The sequence below is a fragment of the Equus caballus genome, chromosome 20 (assembly GCF_041296265.1).
Source record: "Equus caballus isolate H_3958 breed thoroughbred chromosome 20, TB-T2T, whole genome shotgun sequence".
In the NCBI taxonomy this organism is placed as follows: Eukaryota; Metazoa; Chordata; class Mammalia; order Perissodactyla; family Equidae; genus Equus; species Equus caballus.
Genome location: NC_091703.1, coordinates 54,055,221 through 54,073,060, shown reverse-complemented (window position 1 = coordinate 54,073,060; position 17,840 = coordinate 54,055,221). Strand labels below are relative to the sequence as shown.

Genomic DNA, 17,840 nt, shown 5'->3' with positions numbered 1-17,840 from the left:
CACAAAACGAGAAATTAAGTTCTACCGCTTAATAAAATATGCATTAACAGCACTTTTATGTTATATATGGCACTCTGCATACCTACCTTTCAACAATTTGCTATATGTACCTTTTATACGAATTACCTGATAGCTGGAATTTACAAGTCGTCAGTGTGCTAAATGCAGGTGTACCCCCTGTTTCATTTCGTTAAAAAAAAAAAAAGTATCTTGGTTGTATCGTCAAAAGAAAGGCAGACTGCCACATGCAGCGCCTCATTTGGATGTGTCTGGAGTCTTGGAAGCTTGACTACCCTACGTTCTCCTACAAATGGACCTTGAGAGCTTGTTTGGAGGTTCTAGCAGGGGAGCGCAGCTACTCGTATACCCTTGACCGAAGAACGGTCCTCCTCTATCGGGGAAGGTCGTCCTCTTCGACCGAGCGCGCAGCTTCGGGAGGGACGCACATGGAGCGGTGAGGGAGGAAGGGGACACCCGCCTAGCCAGCCAGATCAGCCGAATCAACCCTGGCGATCAATGGGGTGACAGATGTCGCAGCCAGATCGCCCTCACATCCGAGGCAGCAGGATCGAGCACGAGGTATATAAGCCTGTAGAAAATTGTGGCTTTACGCATAGGTCGAGTTGTTTACTATGCCTGGTCTCTAGCAGGAAGCTTCAGGTAAAGTCCAAGTCTAACTAACATTCTAAAGGTTATTTCATCCTTCAAACTCTAAAATTGATGTTTAAATTGACTTAAATTGGAGATGTTTTTATATTATCCACAATGCCTTGCAGATGGGTGGGGCATGCTAAACACCGCCGTCTCTATTGGTGAAATCTTTCCGGAGCCTCGCCCACCGTGAGCGCGCTCGGACCGCCTGCTGCTCCCGCCTGGCTGCTGACCGCTCGCCGCCGACTTTGTGCGGCTCCGGGTGCTCCGAGCGGATTCCAGGTCTGTCTCCGCTGCCGCCCTCCGGCGCCCCTTCCTCTGTTTCTCTTCCCCTCCCCCATCTTCTCTAAGCTCCGAGCCTCTAACTCTCCCATCCATCCAGTGACCACCCCCTCATTCAATCCTTCTCTTGTCTCCCTCCCTCTTGTCCTTTGCGCCCCCGCCCCCATCTGGGCAGACGTGGGCTGGGGTTGGGGTCTTTCTTGGCTCTGTGCGTATTTCTATTAACCCGCTCTGCGGAGTCTGAATCCACTGGTGGAAGGCAGGCTCGGATCTTCCCGGGCCGGGCCCAGCGTGGGCTGAACGGGGGCGTGGGGGCCCCGGGAGGCTAGTCTCGGGGGGCCGAGTGCGTGGCCTGGGCGCCCTCGCAAGAGGGGGCTCATCTCCCAGTGGGGGCGGAGGACCTGTGGGACCCGGGGGCGGCTACCGCAGACGTGGCGAGAGACGCACGTTTTGCAGACAGTCGTAATACTTAGCCCATCCACCTCCCATTTGCTGGGATAATTAAATATGATGATGCATGTGAAAGTGCGAATACTTGCAGAGGTTCCAGGGGGTGTGTAACTCTCCTCCGCGTCTGGCCTCTCCGGGTTGCATTTGGAAAATCTAAGATTTTTCAAGGTCAAATTATATGATGTTCTGAATCCGTGAAGTAACGTACTGCTAGCCCAAATGTCTTTTCAGCAAATGGCCCCAGCTTCCCAAGACCCAGAATAAGAAATCGTAAATAGAAACAATATGAAAACCAACAAAGACGGTTGTTATTTTTAAATATTTTAAAATGGTGGCGTGTTTTTATGGAGTGAGGGAAAACGCAGTAATAAAAAAAAAAAGTCAGTTTCCTGTGCCCAAATCCCGAATATTCGTTTAGCCTGAGCACTGGGTTGAGGACACGAAATTGAGACTGTTGTTCGTAAGCGAGGAGCTGCTGGATTTGTTTTTCAGAAAGCCTGCAAGGCCATCATGGCAGCGAAGCCCAAGCTCCATTATCCGAACGGGAGAGGTCGGATGGAATCCGTAAGATGGGTTTTAGCCGCTGCTGGAGTCGAGGTACCCTGCCTTGTTTCTTCACAGATTTGTCGTACAGCCTTGAGACCTTTGAGGAAAACATAAATGGCGGAGCCCTGTTCTGGTCGTCTCCCACTAATATTGCAGACATGCTTCCTTGAGTCAGAATCTGAGTTCTTCCTTTCAAGGGGGTTTTTCTTTATAAATGAAATGTCGTTAATGGAATTCTGTTTTACTCTTGACTGTTGCTTAATCATTGACTTCTGATCTACTACCAATAAATTAATAAGGAGAAAAGCAGTGAACCTGAAATTTGCCAGTTACTCCCAGAACTTTTTAATTATACATTCTCTAGGTAAATTTCCTGTTTACTTTGATGGCTTCAAACTGGCAGCCTGCTGTTTTGTCTGCATACGTGTCTACTTTGGCCCACAGTGTTTTTGTTTTTCTTTTGGTTCTGTTCTTTTACCTTCTTATTTATGGAAATTTTCAAATACGAACAAAGGTAGAGAGAACGTCCGTGGATTCCATGTACCTTTCACCCAGCTTGGTCATTAGCTCTTTGCTGACTTTGTTCGTCTCTCTCATCCCCTCCACTTGTTCTGTGGGACTGGGTTCTTTAAAGCAAAATACATACCATTTCATCTTTGAGTACTTCAGTTTTTATCTCTAAAAGATGAGGATTTTAGAACATAACCACAATACCATCACCACACCCAACAAAATTAACAATTCCTTATTAGCATCTGGCACTTAGTCCTAATTGTCTCAAACAATTCTTTTTATAGTTACTTTGTCCCCGACTGGATTGAAATCAGGTCCACGCATTGCATTTGATTAGGTTTCTTTCAGTATTTTAAAAATTTCTAAGATTTTCTCTGCATTTTAAAAAAATTAACTTTACGTTTGGAAATAATTTTAGATTAATAGAAAACTTATGAAGATAGTGCAGGGTGTTCCCACATGACTGTCGCTCAGTCTCTCCTACTAACAACATCTTACATAACCGACTCAAAACTAAGAAATTAACGTTGGTGCACAACTAAACTACAGACTTCATTCCAATTAATTTTTCCACTAATGCCTTTTTACTGTTTCAGGATCCAACATTATATTTAATCACTAAATTTCCTTAGTCTCCCTCAATCTGTGGCAGTTTCTCAGTCTTTCCTTTATTTCACAGCCTTGACAGTTTTGGAAAGTATTGGTCAGGGTTTTTGTGGAATCCTCCACAGTTTGGGTTTGTCTGATGTTTTTCTCATGATTACTCTGGGGTTTGGGGTTTTGGGGGAAGAATACCAAAGAGATGAAGTACCCTTCTTATTGCCTCGTGTTAGGGGTTCCATGATATTAAAATGAACTATCATGGGTGCTGTTAACCTTGGTCATTTGGTTAACATGGTGTCTGCCAGGTTTCTTCACTGTAAAGTGACTATTTTTCCTTTGGTCCTTTGGAAGCGAATCATTAAGTTCAGCCTACACTCCAAAGGATGGGAATTAAGCTCCAACTCCTGAGGGGAGAGTATCTACATTTAGAATTCTTGCGTAAGGAAGATTTATCTTTTTCCTCTTCACTTATTTATTTATTCGATCGTTTGTTTATATCAGTGTGGACTTAAGTATATTTATTTTATATTTTGGATTAAAATCCAATAGTACTTTATTTTGTTGCTCGAATTGCTCCAGCTCTGGCCATTGGGGCTCTTTCAGGTGGCTCTTGTGTTCTTTCCACAAAGCCCCATCCTTCTTTTTCTTTTTTTTCCCTTCAGCACTTCCTTACTGTCTGATACGACAAGATGCTCCAAGCTCACCTTATATTTAATTTGCCCTCGTCCTAGAATCCGGTGTGCCTCCAAGGAGCCCTGGCCCCTTTTATTAGAACATGGTATTAGCAGCCAAGATCCGGGTGCTAAGTGTCTGCATTTGTTTCTGGTGCCATTTATTTGTGGAAGAAACTGCCCTGTAGAATTTCCCCCATTCTGGATTTGGCTGATTTACCCTCATTTTAACATGTTCCTTTATTCTCCATATTTCCTGTAAACTGCCGTTGGACCCTGATAAATCCAGGCTCCTTTTTTTCTTTCTCTCTCCTAATTTTTTTCCTACCAGACTGCGTCAGAGGTGATGCTGTGAACACATTTCTCTTGTACAACATCAGGGGGTGCATGATGTCTGACTGTCTTGTTTTCAGCAACGCTGAGCTTGATCCGTGTGTTCCAGTGACGTCAGCCTGATCCGCGCATTGGAAAGTTTCCTCCATTACCCTTGCAACTAGTGGTTTTAGCAGCTGTTGATTGTCATCATTGTAAGGGATGGCAAAATGGCGATTTTTCTATTTCTGCCATTTCACCTGAATTTATTAACTGTGGTTAATAAACTGAGTAATTTTTTGCTTGTTAACTATTTAATTGCCTTGAAGTACAGTTCAGATAGGAAAGGCAAGATAAATGCTTGATTCGGTCTCTTTCAATTTTCAGAATAATGAGGCGTTACCGTAGCAACCTCCAGAGATGACAAATGAAGGTTGATGGCTTTGGGGTTTTGTTTTTTGTTTGGTTGGTTTGGTTTTGGTTTCTTTGCAGATCGTTAGAACTTGCCACACAGTGTTTGACAATTTTCTAAATTTTTGTATGTAAATTCTAATTTCTGACTTCTCTTGAGAAATGGGAAGAAGATCTGATAATACTGGACCCTCATTTCCACAGGGCAGCAATTGCTGAATCTGTTTAAGGACCACACTGTGGATGGACCTTTCTAATTCATCACGGTCCCCATCACTCCCTCTTGGCTCAGGACATGTTTTCTCATTTGTTAAGAGGAGGGTGAAAAAATTCTTGGTCCCATCACCTAAACCTGGTCAGCTTATTTATGTCAACCATCTAACTCCTGTATGCCTCTGAGTTTGCAGTTCTGGTTTATTTGATAGGTTTTGCAGTGTTTGTCTTATATGTGTATGCAATATAACCCCTTGTCAAATCCCCTCTCTTCCCTGTCTTCATTCTATCCTGTCCCTCCTACTCTCCTGTGAGTCAAGATTCTTGGTTGCAGTAATAGAAACTCCACCCTAAATAAGTCAAACAAAAAAGAACTTGGGTGATATGACCCACTACCCTAGACCAGGCAGGCAGGTGGGGTAGAATAGTTAGCCCAGCTTGGTTCCCGAGCCCACTGTTCTGACCAGGGTGGGGGGAGCTAGACTGGCCTCCCTCACTAGGGCTGACCATATGGTTTACAGGAGCAATTCCCAAAAGGTGGTATTGAGGGGTGGGTGTCCCTCCCCATTTCTTTGCCAAAAGATATTTTTAGCTCAGTTTGTGCTCATGTAGATGTGAAACAGTCAGGACAGAGGGACAGCTCATGACTCCCAGGGTCGCAGTGTTGGGTTGCCCCTGTGGTGTAAAGCACACAAGCACACACACCTGAGTAACTGGGTAACTGACAACCGCTGAAAGGCAGCCTGTCCTAATTCGGGGAATCGGTGTCCTCAGTCTCAGTCACTTGATTTGAGACCTTAGACATTGTTCTGAGCTAAATGTTGCTTCTTCGCTGCTCGGGGCTTCATTTGCCTGGTGACCCCCCAGAAACCCAGTCAGGTCCTCCTTGTTAACAGGGAGATTGACACGTGTTGAAGAGGAGACTTAAGGCCACAGACTCCTAATTCAGGACTTCTGGGCAATTCACTTAGAAGAACTGAAAGAGCTTGAAAGGGGGTGCTGTGGTGTGGGGAGGGCAGTGCTCCAAAGACCCCAGGTGGGAACAGTACCCTGGTTGTGCAGACAGAAACCTGGACGCTGCCTCTGTGCTCATCGCTTGAGCAGTGCTCAGACAAGAGTCGCCAGGTGCCCTCCCAGCTCTGCCTTGTGATGTTTGTCCTTCCTCTCTTTCCCACCCTCTCATCTCCCATTCCGGTGCCAGTTTCTTCTTGCTGCCCAGTAGTTTTGTAAAGCTTGACACGAGAGAGTTTCTCTAGTCAGAGAGAGCACACATTTTGCATATGTGTCTCCAGAAGTCAAAATTCAGAATCAGAACTGTTTGGAAGAATTTGTTTTAAAAAATGTATCTTTCTGGTCTCTGCCAGCTACTGCATTGAGTATCGGAACCGGGGGGGGGGGGGGGGGGGGGGGGGGCGGGGGGGGGCTGGGTCTAACACCCACCCCCGCACTTCCTTGTGTGCTTTAAATGGTCACAGTCATGAAGGTTTGAGAGCAGTAGTGTGGAGGGGGCACCACCTGCATCACGTGTGAGCAGCTAGGCGTTTGGACAAATGCCCGGGACATTCTTGCCCTGCGGCTACTGCTCTGTGGGCACCAGATTGAGGGCCTCCAGGGGGCCCTGAGACCCCTCTCCTCACACCACGAGGACCCTGGGGAGTAAGAGAAGCCATGCCAACATCCCATCACCCCGATTCTCCCCCCAGGTCAGCTGTTTGGGATGGAGGAGGGGAGAAGTTCCAGTTGTGTGCTGGTCAGCTCTGTCCCCCCTCGGATGCCTTGAGGGGGCAGTGCAGGGACAGACACAGGTAGGGAACCCTCTGAGGACTCAGCGGGAGGAGGCTTCCCTCCTGTTTCTGACGTGAAGTACATTAGTGCCTTAGAACGTGTTTCATATGTCACGAGAAGAGGAACCTGTTTTCACTGCTTCTTTTTTTCCCGTAACTTTTTTTTTGGTGAGAAAGAGTGTCCCTGAGCTAACATCTGTGCCAGTCTTCCTCTGTTTTGTACGTGGGACGCTGCAACAGCATGACTTGATTAGCGGTGTGTGGGTCCACGCCCAGGACCTGAACCCACATACCCTGGTAGCTGAAGCTGAGCCCAAACCTAACCAGGACACCACTGGGCTGGCCCCTCCCCTAACTTTTTAGTTTGAAACTTTCAAACCTACAGAGAAGTTGTAATGATACAATGGACACCTTTCAATTAAATTCACTGGTTGTTAACATTTTGCTACATTTGATTTCTCCCTTCCTCTCTCTGCTCCCTGCCCCACCCCCAATCCTTTGAAAGAAAGTTGCAGATATCAGCATGTATCTTCCTCCTAAGGGAGAATAAATAATTGTTATAATAACCACAATATCATTGTCACAACTAAGAAAATTAATACTAGTTTTACAATATCTACTACACAGTCATTATGGAAAAGTTCTCCATTGTCCCCCAAATGTGTGTATGACTGTTCTATACCTATTTAGCAGTTGTAACTGTCCACCCACACCCCTCCATCCAAGATCTAATCAAGATTCAGGCATTTGGTGGTTCTGTCTCTTTAGTTTCTTTTCATCTAGAACAGTGTCTCCTTCTTTTTTTCCCCTATGCCCTTGACTCTTTAAAAGAGTCCGGGCCATTTCTGTTGCAGAATGTCCCACATTCTGGGTATGGCTGATTTTCACCTTGCAATGAGATCCAGGTTAAACGTTTTTGACAATGTTTCCACAGTGTTCCTGTGCCCTTCTCATTGTGTCACAGCAGGAAGCACATGACCTCTCAGAGTGGCCCCCAGTGGGGAACTACGTTTGACCACTTGGTTTGACAGATCTCTCCATTACAAAGATATTTTTCCTTTGTCATAATTAACTTGTGGGGTGATCCTTTGAGATTGCGAGTATCCTGTGCCCCATGACCTAAGGATTTCAGTATCCATTCTGGTCCTTATCAGAATCAATTATTAGGGGCCTGCCCAGTGCAGCGGTTAAGTGTGCACGTTCCGCTTCTCAGCGGCCCGGGTTTTGCCGGTTTGGATCCCGGATGCGGACATGGCACCACTTGGCAAAAGCCATGCTGGGGTAGGCGTCCCACATATAAAGTAGAGGAAGATGGGCATGGATGTTAGCTCAGGGTCAGTCTTCCTCAGCAAAAAAGAGGAGGATTGGCAGTAGTTAGCTCAGGGCTAATCTTCCTCAAAAACACACACACACAAGAATCAATTATTACATTGTAGGTTGCAAATTGGTGACTTCCTAATTTTATCATTAATTAGCAATAATTCTATATGAATTAGCACTAATTCTTCTGTAAAAAGGAGCTTTTCCTTCTCCCTTTATTTTAGTATCATCATTTATGGACACAGGGATGTGTGTGTGTGTGTGTGTGTGTGTTGTAATCCATAATTGACCTTACTCTTTTTGATGCTTGAATTGTCACAGATTTGGCTAGGGATTCTCTCTCTCAAGTAGCATCCTGTGTGCCTTTGCCTTTGACATTTCTCGCACTTCCTTGCATTTGAGCACTTCCTCGCTGTCTGAGAGAACAGAGTCCACCTTTTCTCCCAGGAGTCCTGATTTCCATCCAGTGGGCATTAATATTTAGAAACCAAAATGTGGATGTTAAGTGTGCTCTTTCTCTCTGCTTTTGAGGAAATTTAACTTGCTTGTTTCAGTCCTGAACCCGTAATGACATTTCCCTTCTTTTGGGGGGGGTGGTGTCTTTTAAAATTTAGTTCGATGAAGAATTCTTAGAAACAAAAGATCAGCTGCAGAAGTTGCAGGATGGTGAGTATGGAAGTGAGACAACGGTTGGTAATACTGATTTTTTTTTTTAAGAACTGATATGTGTGTGGAAGGGCAAAGATGCTGCTGACACCAGACCTTCAGAGCAGTATCCTAAAACCAGACAGGCAGGAGGAAATAACAGCTGAAATTGCCAAGAAATCGCTTCTTATTTAGTAATTCTTTAAGAACCAGCTAAAGGGAGGGAGCAGTTCCTTCCTGCATCCAGGTGGACAGCTCTTCTTCATCCTGTTCTCCTCCAACCCTCTGCCCTCTTTTCCCCCTTTCTTCCTCTCCCTCATCCCTTCCCTCCTCTTCATCTTCCCCTCCTTGCCCTCTCCAAATTATCTGAGGCATTGGCGCATGCTTGAAGTATGTAGCTAAAAGTCCCCATTTACACTGGGCTGCATTTCTGAAAGTAAATACCAAACAGAAACAAAATCACTGAAAGGCCCCCTTTAACTCCGGGTCAGCCCTACTCCCTCCGTGCCCAGGCCCCAGAAGGAATACCCCCTAAACCTGCATGCAGCTCCCTCCCAGCCGCCAGCAGGGGTCCCCAGGCTTAACTCAACGCTCCCTTGAGAGGGACCAGCTCTAGGGGGTCTCATGCCACCTGTCATGTATGACACTGCCTGACGTCACCAGGCATGTGCTGAATACTCATCTCCCCTCTGCCTTCATATGCCCCAGACCCTGAGCCACTCAAGGGCTAGGCTGTAGCCTATACTTGCATCTCTCCCTGGGTTTGGTACGTGGAAAGTGTTTGATATAGGTTTGTTGCAGAAAGTAATGGATTACTTTGGGACCAGTGACAGCATACTTGGTAGTAAGTGGTATGTGGCTGTGGAAGAGAAAAACCGAGCCTACATGGGTAAGTATCAGCTGGTGACTTAGCTTTCATGATCAGATGTCTAAAGTAGTGCTGTCAGTATGGCATTTTACAGTGATGGAAATATTCCATTGTACACAGTCCAGTGTAGTAGCCACTAAGCCATATGTGCCTGCCGAGCACTTGAAATGTGTCTATTGTGTCTAAGGAAATGAATTAGAAATTTTTTAAAATTCTAATTAATTTAAATTTAAGTTTAACTAGACACATGCAGCTCCTGGCTACTGTTGCCCAGTGCAGCTCTGAAGAAATATCTTTACTCCATTTCCCCCTACCCCTTCTCACTGTGGGTAGTTATTTTTTCCTGGGGTGAAAATGAAAAGGGAAGGTTTAGAACAGTGCTAGTGTTGGGGCTGCTTTATGGCTAAATCTGCTTCCCTGAATGAAGTTGAGGTTATCCGTCATCAGGGAGCTTTACGCTCTTTCCTAAGGCTGTCACCCCACTGTCCTTTATCATTCAATAGAGCACCTTTTTAGGGGATGGGGAACAGGGAAGAGATTACTTGTAACTCTGAGCTTCCATCCTCAGGTAACCACCTGTTGTTCCAACAAGTGCCGATGGTTGAAATTGACGGGATGAAGCTGGTGCAGACCCGCAGCATCCTCCACTACATAGCGGACAAGCACCACCTCTTTGGCAAGGACCTCAAGGAGAGAACCCTGTACTGAGGCTCCTCTCGAGCGTTCTTGTTTGTCAGCTTGCTGACACCCTAGCTGATTAGCAGTCCTCTCCAGCGCATCCTGACTGCTTTATGTCTTGTGTCATTAGTGTGAACAGGGAACAAAAACCAGTGGGAAAATCAGGACAGAGAGTCTGAGTAAAATGATAGAAAGCAGTTGAATTCAGATATTGGATCCTGACCCTGGGGTGTGATGGATTCAGGTTTCAACATCTTTAAACACTTTGATGCTGCTTTTGCCTTTCTTGCAAATTGATTGTCTTTGAGTATTAGGAACAGAAAGCTGCTGTGACATGCAAGGACTGGGATACCGTGCTCTGGATTATAATGTGAACTCAAAGCCTGGTCCTTGTATTTGCTCGATGTATGATACTAGGAAAAATGCTAAGTTCCGGGGTCCTGATGAGTTTCCTGTACAATAGGATATTGATAGCACGTTCCTCATAATGTCACAGGATTCAGTGACATATTGGATGTAGAGTGTTTAGCACTCTGCCTGGTACATACCAAGCATTCCATAAATGATATGCACTCTTTTCATAAATGTGAAGTTCCACCCACACTGAGCGTGGGTGCAGGATGCGGGTGGAGGAGTGGACTATTGTGCTTTCTGATTTGTGACAAATTTTTCCAAATGATTTTGTGAATTACAACTAGAAGTGACTTTGCATCTTTGCTCTTAAGAGACAGATGTAGGTAAATGCTTCATGGTACTTAAGTTGCCAGAGCCTTAAGAGAAAAGCACTCTGAATTCTTAGTGGTAAAAACCGATGAGTTCAAAGAGAGGAAACTGAGAAAGCTGCTTTTTTGTTTTAAGGATTGACATGTATGTGGAGGGGACGCTGGATCTCCTGGAATTGATCATCATGCATCCTTTCCTAAAACCAGATGATCAGCAAAAAGAAGTGGTCAACATGGCCCAGAAGGCTATCATTAGATACTTTCCTGTGTTTGAAAAGGTAGGTGGCAGAGAAGCCTGTGCGCACAGCATAACCCGACCACAAAGCAGCTGCTGCCATGCCCCTTGCTGCTCAGGGCTGGGTAAAGCTGAGCCCCATTGGACTAACCCCACTGGACACCTGAGAGTGGACAGTGGCCACCAGCACAAGGCCAGGATGTCTTGGAGCCCCTCAGACTCTACTAGGACCACATTATTCGGAAGCCTGGAGAAATATGGGCTCACCCCATGTGTGCATTACTGTTCCTGCACATTCACCAGGTGCCCACATATGTAGGATACAGAAAAGCAGAAACTCCCCAGTTGCGTCATTCTTCCATTCCATGGTCATTGCTTTAACGGGCAATGTGTGTCAGACGTGCTATTGGAAGAAAAGAGCCATTGCTGTTCTATTTCTCTTCCCTTTGCTATTTTTGTTTCTGTTTTATTTTCCTCATCTTATTACTATATCTGCTTTTCTGAGCTTCAAACTCCTCTTTTCCTCAACTGAGAGGAATATTTTTAAATGTTTCAATCAAAAAACAGCACGTAAACCTAGAATTGGCAGACTTCTTCTGGCCATCCTTGCGGAATTAGATTTCAGATGAAGGAGCGGTATTTTCTGTCGCCTGGTTTCATGGTCTCCTGCCCATAGGCACTTTGTGAATATAAAATATAATGCAGAAATGTGTGATAAGGGAGGAACAGGTGCTTTGCAGACAGGTCACTGCTGGTTCTTCTGTCCCTGTGGCCCAGAGTGCATCAAGGCTGCTCCCAACACATGAGCTAAAAACTGTTACCTCTCTTTTACACATAATGAAACAGTCACAGAGAGACTGAGTGACGCGCCCAAGGTTGGAGGCAGGATTGGAGCCCTGGCCTCTGACTATAAATTCTGGATTCATTGTACTCTCCGACTCTGGCTCCAGAGTCATATTTAATTTGGAGTCGTACACAGAGTCCCTGTCAAACACACATGCACACGTACATGCACACGCATGTGCACACAAACTCACCCTCATGGGCATCTAAGAGTCCACTGCAAAGGGATCCCCTCTGTTCTGCCACTGTTCTTGCCTCTCCCTGATTGTCATCTGTTCCTGTGAACCCGCACCTGTAGGTTACTCTCAACACGGGAGCCGAGATGAACTCTCGTGCTTTTAATTTTCTCTGTCTTGGGAGATGTGCAAGTCTGCTTTTTTTATAGTCGCATCTAGTTTGTGACCATGAGTCCCTCATAGAAACCCAGAACTGGCAGACGACATTGGACTCCCTAGACAGGACCTATAGCTGACTTCTTACATCACGTGCCCCCCAGCCTCCTGAATTCATCAGGGCTAATTCATTTCTGTAGATGCATTCGTGGTGTAGATGTCCCCTTGTAAAGCGCTGGGTGCTAAATCCAGAATGTTTCCTTCCCCTCTTCAGGCTCATTCTGCTGTAAAGCAGATATTTAATGATGCTTTCATTTCTACGCCTTTGGTTTCTCTCTCCTGATACAGGGAGCGTCCTCTTAGTTGATGTTATTTATAAAAGGATGAAAGGACAAGGCCTAGTTTCACGCCTTCTCAGACACTGCACTGATCCAATACCTCCGTCAGTTTCTCCATGTCGAGAATTGTAACCGATGCAGGACGTTTCTATCCCGCAGGTCTTAAGGGATCACGGACAAAGGTTTCTTGTTGGTAATCAGCTGAGCCTCGCGGACATAATTCTTCTCCAAACCATTTTGGCTCTAGAAGAGAAAATTCCTAATATCCTGTCTGCGTTTCCTCACCTCCAGGTAAATAAAACTGCGTCTCAGAAGATTGGCCCAGAACTCTTAGGCCTTCCTCCAGTGTCTGTTGATCGGTTGCCTGGGTGTGTGTATGTGTGTGTGTAGTTTTTTAAAATTCTACTTAGTAAAATGAGATGAAGGTACAGACTTGAAATTGTTTTCCTGCTCCCCAGATTCTTAGAGCTGAAAGATCATCTCCAGCTGAAAGAAGCTTTACCTTAGTTTTGCTCCATAACTACACTCTTGGAATGAGCTCCACACAGGTTGCCAATAGGCACTTGCCGTAGAAGTACTTCTAGGGACGAGGTTTTCGTCGTCTGTTTGTGCAGTACTGACGGGAGGGCTCGAGAGTCAGCATCAAAACCAGTCTCATCGTCAGTGTGGCTCCCATTCTCAGAAATAATGTGGTCTCCAACTAGAAATGTCCAAGCCTGAGTTCCGAGAGCTAAGAAGAGGCATCGTAAACATTACCCCACAGAGCCCCCACATTCTCCTTCCCAGAGATTCCAAGGAGAGACTGTGTGTGGCTCAGCTTATTCCTCGGTATTATTCTGGCAGGATTGATCATAGAATTTTGAAGCAGAAAAGGGCTTTAAAACACTAGTTTCATCCGATGCCTTCAAAAAGATACGTATGAGGAAAGAGAGACCAGGGTAAGGAAGTCAGCAGTCAGGATAGCCTCGTGAGTGGGTACCTGAGTTTCGTCTAGAATGTTAGCCTTTTATCTCTAAATCTGGTCAGCCTTGCTCTATCCTGGGGTGTTAGCGAACTGCGGCACCCCTGGGCCAAATTGGGCCTGCTACCTGTTTTTGTACAGCTCTTGAGCTAAGAATGGTTTTTACATTTTTATATGGTTGAAAAAATATCAAAAGAATAATAATATTTCAGGACATCTGAAATTTAAAATTCAGTGTCCATAAATAAGTTTTATGGGCGCAGAGCCACGCCCATCCATTTACACATTGTCTGTGCATTAGTGCTGCCACGGCACAGCTGAGTCGTTCTGCTAGAACCCATAGGGCCTGCAGAACCTAACATATTTACTGACTGGTCCTCTATAGCAGGAGGTGGTCAACCCCTGATAAGGACCAAATCGACACATCTTTGACCAAGTTATCAAAAGACAAGAGAGACACACACTTAATCTCCAAAAATTAACACACATACCTTTTAAAATAATTTTCCCAAGTCTAGTAAACAGCATTTTGATATGCTGATGAGGACAGGAGCCACCAGTTAAAGGCATACACCCAGAAAACAAGAATAGAAATCTTCAACAGGGCCAACAGCCATTATGTAGTGTAGCTATCTGTTCGTTCCTTCTTCCAGACACAGAGACGGAGGTTCTTTAATTTGACTTTAATACCAGTAGATCCTTGAAATAGCCCAGGGACCTACTGGTATTTTCCATCCATGCTGCTAACAACTTGTTTTTAAACCCTAGGCACATCTATGTAAATACTATTTTAATCTCTGGTCAGATCGAGCACTTCAGAATCTGGCACCAGATCTGAGTTGAATTAAAGGGTCATTCCTGCATTGATTAAAGGGTAAAAAAAAAGTCAAGAGTCACAAAAGTTTCGTTATACTTGACAAGTATGAACCCCCGGTAAACCTTGAAATGGTAAATTCTCCGAAACAACCTCCTAAATATTGGTACAATAGTCAAAATCAGATAGTTCAAGTAGCTCGAATAAGTAATAAAAAGAGAAGATTGTGATATTCAAATAGCATTGACATAATTATGAGAGTTTTTATTAAATATTAGTGACATATGTTTGTGTGTGTTTGTGTGCCTGCTTAATTAAGGCTGTACTTTGTATGTAATATACATTTAGTGAGTAGCAGCTTTTTAAATAAATGACCTCTTGACTTTGAAAGATTTTATTAGGGTAGTTGTATATTTTGGATATTCACTTCATATAGTTCACAGTTGTCACTAAGTCAAACAGATTTTTCTTCTCAATTGTTGAGAATTGGTAAGATTTGACTCTATGAATGAAAAATATGATTTTTTTCCTTCTACTCCAGTTGATAGAAGTATCTGGTATGTGAGCCCTAGACTACAAAAAATGCAACTGGTCATTTCCCCCACACAGCCAGAAAGAGGATTCATTTGGTAATAGGAGTAAAAAAGTCCAAGGAAGCTGAATCCTAAAATATAAATTGTACCATCTGATGACTTTTTAAAGTACTTTATTTAAATGACTCATGCATTTTTTCTGAGCGTATCAGTAGATTTAAGGTACTTCACGTCTTTTTTTTCATTCCTTTTTTCTCTTTAAGCAAGTATCATAATCGTATTCTAAGTATCTTTTTTATTTTCCATCTCTGAAAAGAACTCACATCTTGGTATGATCCGTGCGGTTTGCATAAAGCCTGATCTAGAGTCTAGCCTTCGTTGGCAGAGATTGTACATAAATTGTACCAAGAGATCAGACTCTAAACAGGTGCAGGATTACAGTTCTGGTTGAATCCCTGCACCAGATATTTATTGGACAGATTTTGATGTGCCATTTTGCACAACTGTATTTTCATAGTAAATAATACCCTTGCTGTTAACCTTGAACTCTTGGGTTTTTTCCTTTTTCAGGAGTTCACCGTGAAAATAAGTAATATCCCTACAATTAAGAAATTTCTTGAGCCTGGTAGCAAGAAGAAGCCTCCTCCGGATGACATCTACGTGAGAACCGTCTACAACCTCTTTATGCCGTAAAACAACTCATGCATCTGTGAGTGAGAGCTAGCCCTAGAGAGTGCTGTGTCCATAGTGTCTTCATTGATGCCAGGCTGCCGTGATCCCAGCTCTGTCTTGGTGCTATGTATAGTCGTTCCTAAGTTGGGTCTTTCATGTCAAGGAGATCTCTTCTAGAAACATCGACATTTTTCTGTCCAGTGAATAACTGTTGTGGGATTTTTTTTTTTTCTAAAGCTTTTTTGGAGAGGCTGACATTTAATTTAGATCTGATCTGAACTCATTTCCTAATAACAAGGATGGGCACACCTCGTGTTCTCCCCTGAGCATCTTTTCTCTTCTTCTTATTACATTCAGAATGCCCTCCAGTCTGTTCCTAATTTTTAGTGTCTAATAAAACAGAATATCTAGTGAATAACTCCCCTCTGAGCTATTATAAATCCCTGGTAGTAATAAATGCAGCTGATAGTAGCCAAAATAAAGAATTTACAAATCATTGCCCTGTTGCTAGAATTTTTAAATTAACTTGTTTGGAATATATAATATATTCACATGGTTCAAAAATCAAAAAAGTATAGAAGGGTGTACCATTGAAAGTGTTCTTTTCACACTGCCACCCAGCTACCCAGTTCTGCTCCCCACGGGCAACATAGTTATCATTTGAATATCCTTCCAGTTATATGGGACACGTGTAAGAAGATATAAATATATGTTACTTTTATCCTCCTACTACCCAAATGGTTATTTGTAGGCTTCAAGTTTTCTGTATTTCAGAACTAAAAGTATGATTTACTAATACTGCTTTAAACATGTGTTGATTTCTGTCTCAGATATTAATTAGGCACCTATTATGTACCAGGCAGGGTGCCAGGAAGAGAACCTTAGAACAGAGCCCCTGCTCTAGAAAAATTGACCACTGTAGGGGAGATAGACGTGTAAAGAGTAGAAGTAATTTTGGAAAAGAAAGAATTGTTGCTTTGGGAGTATCTAATGCTCAGAAATTTAAAAACCGAGGAAAGGCAGGTGTCTGATGAGAGTCTCAGAGAGAGGATATCCCCGACTGCAGGAGGGGCGTTTGGCTGAGATGTGAAAAACACACAGTCATGAGGTGATTGTGAATGCCTGTCACAGTCACTGCAGGTGCCTCGGTGTTGTATTAGAGGAAAATCAAGCATAGATGTCAAGGTAGTTATTTGTGTTCACGCTGTCACCATGCAAGTACTCCATCATCCCGCTGATATTTAGGATTGCTAGAAGAGCAAAGGCTTGGTGGCAGGTGCAGCACGGGGACAGGCCCGAGGAGCAGTGACGGCCTGGCTGCTGCTCCTGAGGGAGAGGCCCAGGCCGGCCAGGCTCCTGAGAGCAGGAGCCAAGGAAAAGAGGAGAATGGGGGCGTGTGGAGTAGAGGCTCACCCTGCCCGAAGGCAGGTCTGCCTTTGCTTCTGGGAGGTGATCTTTAAGCCCTTGGAGCGTCATGCTGAGAGGAGTGTCTTTGTTTGCTGGGGGCTTCAGCCCAGCCAGATAGTAACAGTGATTTAGGGTGAGAGCTTTGAGCCACACTAACAATGCAATGCATGGTGGGGCTTTGGGTCTGAAGGGGCTGGAGACACATCAGCCACGGGGGCGGTCAGTCATGCCACATGATGGAGCCCCAATAAAAACTCTGGACTCAAGGCCCGGGTGGGCTTCCCCGGTTGACACTACTCTATTGTCACACATGGTTGCCAGGAGGAGTCAGTGCTGTCCATGACTCTGCAGGAAGAGGACATCTGGAAGCCCCGTGTTTGGAACCCTCCTGAATTCTGCCCTGTGCATCTCTTCCCCTGGCTGATCTTCATCTGTATTCTCTCCTTGTAATAAACCATAGCCGTGAGTACAACAGCTCTTAGTGAGTTCTGTGAGTCCTTCTAGCAGACTTTCAGACCTGAGTGTGTTTTTTTGGGCACTCAGCGAACCTGCAGATGGTGTCAGAAGTGAGGGCAGTCTTCTGCTCCGCTCCTTCTAAACTCTTCCAGGGAGAGAAACATCTTACACTCATTTGGAAACTAACTTGCACATGGGAACCAGACACCGATTTGATGAAACCTGGGCATCTGTATTATTGAGTTTTGTAGATGGCAGCAGATTTGAGCTATTTTGTGTCACCATTTTGGTGTGATTTTACTATCCCCGGCCATTGCCTGATAATATTAATTGGGGGCCTGCTGTGTAGGCTTGAAGCTATTTTGCAAACATTTCTGTTTGGGTTTTATTTCTCTTAGACACAAGGGGGCCCTCAAGAGAAAACAACCAGGGAGGAAGGTTGGCTTCTGCACTGAGTTACAGGATTAGAGAAAATAAATCCAAGAGGACAAGCTTTCTCTGATGAAGACAGGTTCCCATGGCTCCTGCTCACGATTGTATGACCTTAAATTGTGCAGTTCACTACCCATATTGGAAACAA

At 44.5% G+C, this 17,840-nt stretch overlaps 1 protein-coding gene across 2 annotated transcripts; it reads left to right on the top strand.

Annotated features, from left to right (window-relative positions):
* The first annotated feature begins 789 nt into the window (after positions 1-789).
* Positions 790-17,278, top strand: GSTA4 (glutathione S-transferase alpha 4). Of its 2 annotated transcripts, none has more exons than XM_070245675.1 (8): positions 790-933; positions 1,876-1,980; positions 8,371-8,422; positions 9,838-9,970; positions 10,806-10,947; positions 12,577-12,708; positions 15,296-15,434; positions 17,126-17,278. In XM_070245675.1, exons 2-7 carry the CDS (start codon positions 1,894-1,896, stop codon positions 15,416-15,418), a joined length of 669 nt encoding a protein of 222 aa, XP_070101776.1. In that variant the 5' UTR covers positions 790-933; positions 1,876-1,893; the 3' UTR covers positions 15,419-15,434; positions 17,126-17,278. The 2 variants fall into 2 exon arrangements, with proteins under 2 accessions (XP_070101776.1, XP_014589978.1); XM_014734492.3 differs by lacking the exon at positions 17,126-17,278 and adding an exon at positions 6,356-6,457 and having other exon boundaries at positions 808-933; positions 15,296-15,893.
* Positions 17,279-17,840: the final 562 nt, after the last annotated feature.

What these genes read in the sequence shown, in the direction of transcription:
- GSTA4 (XM_014734492.3), top strand. Translation starts at nt 1,894, where the DNA reads ATGGCAGCGAAGCCCAAGCTCCATTATCCGAACGGGAGAGGTCGGATG. An exon ending in GACCTCAAGGAGAGAACCCT is followed by an intron (nt 9,971 to 10,805) that starts GTACTGAGGCTC and finishes TTTTGTTTTAAG; the next exon opens with GATTGACATGTATGTGGAGG. An exon ending in CTGCGTTTCCTCACCTCCAG is followed by an intron (nt 12,709 to 15,295) that starts GTAAATAAAACT and finishes TTCCTTTTTCAG; the next exon opens with GAGTTCACCGTGAAAATAAG.